Source organism: Ascaphus truei, chromosome 18, assembly GCF_040206685.1.
Source record: "Ascaphus truei isolate aAscTru1 chromosome 18, aAscTru1.hap1, whole genome shotgun sequence".
NCBI lineage: Eukaryota > Metazoa > Chordata > Amphibia > Anura > Ascaphidae > Ascaphus > Ascaphus truei.
The window spans coordinates 37,227,630-37,236,224 of record NC_134500.1 but is presented as its reverse complement, the minus strand read 5'-3'; the positions used below and the strand labels follow the sequence as shown (position 1 = coordinate 37,236,224).

The 8,595-nt window shown below is 47.5% G+C and overlaps 1 protein-coding gene across 1 annotated transcript in view; it reads right to left on the bottom strand.

Moving 5' to 3' along the window:
- The window catches only part of LOC142469211 (uncharacterized), a 16,639-nt gene extending 9,985 nt beyond the window's left edge, over positions 1–6,654 (bottom strand). The window contains exons 1-2 of the mRNA XM_075576170.1: positions 6,246–6,654; positions 321–398 (exon numbers count right to left, since the gene is read on the bottom strand). Of these exons, the coding sequence (XP_075432285.1) occupies positions 321–398; positions 6,246–6,654 (487 nt within the window). The remainder of the gene's footprint in view (positions 1–320; positions 399–6,245) is intronic.
- Positions 6,655–8,595: the final 1,941 nt, after the last annotated feature.

Genomic DNA, 8,595 nt, shown 5'->3' with positions numbered 1-8,595 from the left:
TGTGTTACTATGTAATTCTACTGTGTCATAAGTAACAACTAACATGTTTCCATACGTTTTATAACCTCACATTAAAAACTACCTTGACTTAAGAATAATGTTTGGACTCAGTATGAAATATGAGTGAATGAAAACTTGCTGTAAACTCACAACTCCTACATGATAGTTAACATCACTAACACAATACATGTTGCCTTACACTTAATTTTCACTGACACTAAGTAATCCTATTTAAAGAAGATGTGCAAAACAAATAATGAACATGACAACATAACATATAGAAGAGCACATATTATATGGCCACCAACTGATACACTCACCTTCTAGGTGTGTTGAGCTGGCTGACCCAGGTGAAGACACTTGTTCAGTCTCAGGTGACACATGTCCTTCAGGGGCAACTATATATAACAATAACATAAGTTTTACATTTACATGTGTAAATATTGAACAAACAGTTATTGTATGTTCTGTATTTATGAGTACGTAACAGCATCAGTTCCTTAACCCAAAATGTGTGTGTGAAAGTGAACATAAATAGTTGTAATAACAATGTACATGCCTGTGTACTTAGAACTTTTGAGTTCCCTAACATAAAACATACTATGTTTCTGCAGTAATGCGTGAGGATAAATAGATAAAATTTGTACATAAAAATCATATGTTGTGTAGTGATATCAGTATCATAATGTACATAACTATCATGAGATGACCATTCACAATGGTTATCATGAAGGTGGTCATATTGCAAAAAGTGTTGTTTTTGGTAGAGGATATGTGTGGTACATTAATATAAGATGTGGCACACATGAATGTGGCTGTGACTGAACAAGACAACACATGCAGTGTGTGATAATGTGTCATTGATAGTAGTAGTTCAACTATAGATATGAGTGAACTAATGTGTGACGTACGCTTTGATACGTAATGAGTTGTTGGGGCATTTAGTAGCTAAAGTGAAGCTTTCAAATGAGTGTGATTAACTTCAGTTGTGCTAGTCAGGTTGTAAGAACGGTATTCCCTTCCCCAAAAAGCCTAATCAGCCACACCTTTCAATTACTTGAAACAGGTGAAAATGGTGTGAACTAAGTTGACCCTAAAATGAGGCTGTAATTAGTGTGTGTGCTGAACCCCACCCCCTCTGTTGAAGTGTATGCTGTGATGAGATATTAATTGCAGCTGCTTTAACACAATGGTAGATGAGCTAAATAGTCGTGTGCAGTTTTTAAGTTATGAAAACAATGACATAACATATGATACGTGTGCCTCATTATGCTGTCTGTATATGACTTAAAGCAAAAATGGACCTTTTCATAAACAACTATAGATGTGTTAGTGCAAGTGATGTTTGTAGGCCGTTGCATGCAATATATTTGATGCATGCTTAAAATAGGCAGTAATGTCATGTTTGTCGGAGTAAAATAAATAAAATACACAATAATATTATACATATTTATGTTCTGTACCTGTAGCTAGTAATAATTTCTCATTAACATGTGTTACACATGTGTACTACCCTGTTGTTCCCCATCTTCGCCCACCATCAATTGCTTCCACTGCAGCAATGCATTTTGGGAATTCACATGTAAATGAGCACACAATGGCACGTGCTATATTAGTTACTGCTTTTAGTAGGACTACAACATATATGTCTATTTTGAGATATATATATATATACAGAATCAGACATATACATATATAGATGCAGGTATGCTTATATTGTGAAGACAGTATAAAAAGCAGTGTAAATATGCAAAATAACTGTAAGCAACGACACGCCTAGTACATTAATATTTCTCACCTGGTGGAAATTGTGAGGGATAAATTCCTATATCACGGTCACCAGGTAAGCCTTCCACGACGACGGGAAGTAATTTTGCCCGAAGCAGCTCCTCCAATGGACTTAATATGAGACGTTGTGGTGTCGGCCCACCTCCAGTGCCAGTAGCATGCACGCGTTGGTGTTGTATTTTCTTTTTCAATTTGGACCTAATATCATCAAATCTCTTGTGACAATTCCGCTTGTCCCTCACATGATTCCCACACGCATTGACACCAATGACTATTGTGTCCCACATTTCTTTTCTGCTTGCTGAACTTGTCCGCCCTTGAAAAACATATAAAATATATGAGGTAAATGAATAATAATAGAAGCACCAGTTTCCTACACTGGCGACACACTTTATTCGAGCTTGGCTAGTCCCACGAATTCGGGTATACCCGGGTGTATTGAGGTTTGTGACTGTTTTCTGCCCGAGTGCATTGAGTTATTTTCCAAGCAGGGATTGAAGCATTTTATTCCCTCTGGCTGCAATACTGCACAGTATATATATATATACTGCATTACAATTCAGGAATTTATGCCATCTGGTAGACACGCGAAGCATTGCAGCCTATTAAATCCTAATCATTATCATTTAACAGATCAGCCGCCCGTCAGCCAGGCATGAACCCAGGCTGGGAAGGCAAATGCAACGGGGCTTGTCAGAGGTGAGGAGTGGCGCATTCCAGGTATCTGCCAGGTACATACCAGGTATTTGCTCGAATAAAGTGTGTCGGTGCAGTACACTGCTAGCTGTTCCAAGAGATAGCAAACATGCTGTTTTAGGTGTAATATGTGAAGCACATGAGCATTCACTACTAAACCTATACATGTAAGCAAGGTTGCATTCATATTGTATGCAGTTATGGCAAATTGACCGCCTGTGTTTAGTTGTCCTTGTAAGGCATGATAAAAAGCTGTGTTTCCAGACTAATTAACATAGAAAGATATTCTGAACCCATATTTGCATATGAACAAAACTCAGATGACCTAGGATCACATGTATTTGAATAATAAATGTAAAGGTACACTTACCTAGTAAATGTCCATAGATACTGTCATAGTGCTCCAGAATGCCAGTGACAAGAGCTGTATTTTCCTGGTCATTGAAGCGAGGATTACGTGGCTTCTCCACACGTTTCTTCCGAGCAGGTTTAGGGTCAGAGCTTGCCTGGTGCTGACTGGACTCTCCTTCTTCCAATGGAAGAGACTCCAAAAGCTGCCCACCAGCAAGCACGCCACCACCATCCACCCCATCAGCAACTGCGCCACCAGCAGCACTCACAGCACCAGCACTCCCACTCCTAGCACCAGCACTCCCACTCCTAGCACCAGCACTCCCACTCCTAGCTCCAGCACTCCCACTCCCAGCAACAGCACTCCCACTCCCAGCAACAACACTCCCACTCACAGCAACAGCACTCCCACTCCCAGCAACAGCACTCCCACTCCCAGCAACAACACTCCCACTCCCAGCAACAGCACTCCCACTCCCAGCAACACCACTCGGTGCACCAGCAACATCACTCCCCTGAACAGTACGTTCACTCCGACGCGTACTCGCACGAGTAGCACTCCCACTCCCACCAGCATCACTCTTCCCACGCTTTGCGGGCATACTTCCAGCACTCACAAAAAACAGACAACTAATGTACAGCCAATCACACGAAACACTTCCACATATAAAACAAGACAAAGATGTAAACAAAACAACAATGGACAAAGCTCACCCAATACACAACAAGTCTCTCAGTCAATATGCAAATGTTCAATCAGCCAGCTCTGTGCGTCTCTCTCTCTCTCACTCCCAACAACACAGAGAATGATTAGCAGTACACGTTGCCTTTAAATATGGCGCGCAATCCAATACATGCTTGTTTCGCCTGATTCAGCAAGATTTGTGATTGGGCAACCTAACAGCACCCCGCCACGCACGCCGATACACCTGTGTGTGATCGGCTAATCATCGTGAGAGTGGGCGGATTTGTTTTCGGGTTGATTTTGAATGTATTCGGCACTTACTGCATACGGAGAGGAAAAATCGCCATTAACATGACTAATCGGTAAGCTTGCCGATTTCACTTAATCGACGCTTACTGCATGAGGCCCTAAGTCCAAAAGTGTGAAAAGTGAAAACCCATATCTCCGGTTCTGTAAACACTAGAGCGCTGGGATTTGGCCACCATGTAATCACTGCTCTGGCATATTTGCATGGCAATTTCCAGCCCTCTCTGATCAACTGAACAGAGTGTGGGTAATTGTTTAAATTGTGTTTCTGCCATTGACTCCAATGGCGGAGAAATGTAACTTGTGCAACATGCGGTTTTAAAGTCCATTATTGTATCTCCGGTTTGGTGGGTCCCAGAGAGCTGAAACTTGGCCACCATATAGAATCCCCTCCGGCATGAGGGTCTGGCAAGTTTTAGCCCGCTCTGCCCAACCGAACGGAATATTTTGATTTATATAAAATATTGTAGATGTACTGTATTTCATGCCTGGTAGAAAACCCACGAAAGCTGCTGACCTATACGGTATGTTAATGGGCAGGGGGCAACAGTGTATCTACACAAAGGCCACTGATCAAAGTCACATCACCCCGGTTTGTATATACAGGGTGGAGAAAACGCAGGACATGGCCTTTCATATGAAGTGCCATAATTTACAGTCAGGTTTCCCTGGCCCAGATCCCCATCTGGCAGACTTGGCGACACCAATTCTTTTGAGTGGGGTTAGGAATATGGGAGCCTGACTAAGGGATTGTGAGCATGTGCCAGCTACCTGGGGGCAGGTACCAAAGTGCTTCCCACGTTAGCTGGCAAAAGGTAATTGGGTACAGATAATTGTCAACCAATATCTGAGACCCAATGTTAAGGATAGAGCCAAAATCCTATAAAACCGATTGTCAGCTCTATGTCCAATGTTGTTCGTGACTACATCTAACTGATACCTGATGCCTTGATGAATTGCTAATCCAAATCCTGATTATTTCATTGCCCCATTCCCCACGTAAGTGTATATATTCTGTGTGTTATTTGTTCAATATTGTGTGTTCACCTTCCCTGAAGGAATAAACTTTCTTTATCATATCACAGTCGCATTCAATTCAACCCAGTTATTTTGGTGTATATTATAACCCTGTAAACAATCGTGACACTACTGCCCTAGCATCGATAGTGGCAAGCGCTACCGCCTCAGGGTACCGGGTGGCAAAGTCCACCACCAGAGGATGTAGCTCTTCCCTGACCAGCTGAGAACCATGAGGGGTCCCATGAGGGGTCCCATGAGGTCCATGGCTACCTGCTGAAATGGTTCCCCTATTACCGGTAATGGGTTTAGGGGTGCCTTCACAAGGTCACCCGCCTTACCTACTCGCTGGCAGGCATCACAGGATTGGCAGAACTCTGCCACTGCACTGGACGCCCCCAGCTAGTATTAACGCTGCAACAGCAGAGCTCGCGTCCGAGCGACCCCCTGATGCCCTGCTAGTGGAATGGAGTGTGCTACCCGCAATAACTGCTGCATATACTCCTGGGTTACCACTATCTGTCTCTTCCCCGTCCATACCTCATCTAACCCTGTAGTCCCTTGCTCTCTATACAGGTGCCCGCGATGCCACAAGAAGTAATCAGACCCGTCACTTGACTTAGACTCAGACGCTCTAAGCTGGGGTCTGATCGCACCGCAACCCTAAACTGGGTACCTAACTCTGGCCACCCTCCGGTCATACCTAAGTCAGGGGGACAGGTAACAGGGACAGGGAACAGTAAGTCAGGATCAGAATGCAACTTCGTCTGGCTCCGCAGAGACTGCTGGAACCGTAGGTACCAAATACAGGGGGACAGGGGATGGTTCTGCTGCCATCCTTGCGGACTGGCTCCTGGTGATCTCTGAAACAGGCTCCAGCTCAGTTGTAAAGACACAGGTTACATGCCCCAGGTCGTTACCAAGCAAGATCTCGGCATCCAACCCAGGCAAAACCCCCACCTCTCTCATGCCACGTCCAGCATCCCAGTCCAAAAAGACCCGGGCAACTTGGAGTGATCGCTGTACTCTGTCTGGCATGGTCACTTGCATCCCGGTTCCCGGGAGCAAATCCTCTGGCCGCACCATATCAGGACGAACCAGAGTCACGGTGGCACCAGAGTCTAGCAAGCCGTCCACCTGCCGGTCCCCGATGGTCACCCTCTGCAGATGCTTCTGCCGGACATCGTTGGGCTGCATGCCGAATGGAGCAACCTGATGTCCCCCGATCTCTGCTGCTGGTTCCGAGTAGCAAATGCAGATTCTCCGCTGGATGTACCTCTATGGGTTGGTTCCACGGCTGTACTTGGCTCCTCTGTGTGTGCCAGTCACACATGGGCGACCGGCCTCGCAGCTGTTGATCGTTGCCCCTGATGGGGTCCCTTGGACCGGTCCTGGTCCGTACAGTCTGGCCTGAGATGACCGACTTTATTGCAGGCAAAACACCGCCTCTTGTGTTTAAACTCTGCATCCTTGGGTGCATTGACTGCTGCTGTAGGTTTGTGTGTCCACTGAGGGGTAGTTTCGGCTCCCTTGGCCACACGGGCCATTCCTTTGTTAGATGCTGGTTCATCCATCGCAGCCCTGCTGGCCACATATTCATCTGCCATTTTCACAGCCTCCTCATAGGTCTGAGGTTTGTGTCCAAAGACCCATGCCCTCACGTCCGTGGGGTGCTGCTGCAGTAGCTGCTCTTGAAAGTCCAGTAGGGTATGGAATTTTGTAACCCCATTCCCCTGCACCCACTGAGTCCTGTGTAAGGCCATATGGCCGGCATAGTCAGCAAATGACTTCCAGGAGAGGATTCCCCCCATCCGGAACTTGCTCTGTATGCTTCTGGGGTCAGGGCGTACTGGGTCAGCAGCTTACTCTTGACATGACCGTAGTCATCGGCATCCACGCGTGGGATACCCTGCACAGTTCGCTCGGCTTTGCCAGATAACAGTGGTCACAGTCTGACCACCCAGTCCCTCCTTGGTATTCGGAACCAAGAACACTGCGTCTCAAAGTCATTGAGGAAGGTATCAATGTCATCTGTGCCATCCATGAACTTGCTGAAGCGACGGTGGTCTGCCCGAGGAAGCTCCTGTTCCCCATTTACAAGTTGAGAGTGGTGGGCTTTTCCGAGTGCTGACGTTAGGAGCTGTACCCGCTCTGCAGTGCTAACCCCCGCTCCCCATGAAGCAAGAAATTCAGTGAGCGCAGGGACAGCACGTTAAGCAGCTGCAGCTGCTACCTCGCCCGCACTCCCTGGCGCCATGCCACCCACATCCACCGGCATCTCCCTCATGTCCTTGCAGCCCTGAAGCTGGAGGGACCTCCTGCACTCCGGGCTGATTAGCGTCCACCGCCACAGCAGCTACGGGGACTTGCCCCTCTGGTGGGACCATACGGTCCTCATGATGCTCCAAATCCTCCTCCAGCTGTACCTTTGACCGCCCATCTGTCGGTAAACCATATCCCGCACATCTCTCCACGATCTTAGATCGGTCTCAGGATCGGAACCTTCTTGAGCGGTTACTCATGCTGCTACTAGGGTAAGGCTAAAGGGACAGTGAAGTATCTCGTGCTCTTTAGAAGTGTGTGTGTAAGGAATCCATTCCTGGCTTTGATTATAACTTTTGCAGACCTCTGCAGTTGCAAAAGTTTCCTCTGGCAATCTATGGCACATGTGCTGCTTCTCATTGCAGCTTCTGCCCTGTGCTACATCATTGGAGGAATACTCACACACCCTCCTCCTGTGATTGGATCTCCGCCCTTTATATCCTGGGCATTGGCACTGAAACAGTGCCGAGCATAATCTCCTACATGGACGTTACTGTCTCTGCCTCAAACCGCCCCAGGCCTCTCTCCTAGTGTTCTTACCTTCCAAGTTCCTGAGTATCCAGAGGCCTGTTCTTTCTCCTGTGCTGAAGCGTGTTGCCAGCACCGGTACCTGCTGCATTCCCTCCTAGCAGTGGCTACCCTTCCTTTCCTGCGGCCTGCTGCTATCCCCTTGCAGTGGCCTGCCTTGGACTTCTGTGCTGAAGCGTTGGTTCTCCCCGACGCTGCCCTGCGGTGAACTTCGGCCAGCCTGCTGTCTCCTCCTGCTGAGATCGGCGTCATGGGCCGAGGCCGCTCCTCGCGCAGAAGCCACTCCCGCGCTCACGCTCCTAAGCTGAAGCGGGGAACTCCTGTCTGCTTGTTGCCGATTCCTTGCTACGACTACGACCACCCGGATGTCTTCTATCCTGACCCTGCTTCGGCCATCGATTGTCCTGTCTTCTCCTACCCCGACTTTGGCTTCAATAACGACGATGCTGCCTTCTCCAATCCTGACCCTGCGATGTACGACTACGAACTGCGCACTCCGGATCAGTCTGCGCGGACTAAGGTCGGTGATAATGTAACCCCACCTCAGCCCCGCGGTCCGGTCCCGGTTTGTGGCGAGCATCGGCGTAATAGTATGCTCGGCCAACAAAAACCGGACCGCGCCGTGCCGGGGGTAGGCAATTTTCCAACTGAAGTTATGTCCCGGCCTGCGTACCAGTCCCACTATGAAGGCCAGTATCTGTGTGAAATAATAGCCTTGATTGAAGACTTGTATACGTATGAAGGTTTAACCCCTTTGCAAAGACAATGCCATTGGGATCTCTTTCTTAAGGCTTGCTGCATCCAGGACTTAAAACAGTCTCTAGCCGATTGTATACGCTCCCCTGATTCCCCTTTAACCTGGGATAACATGTACCCTATGGAACTGCTCGACGCCCAAGAGG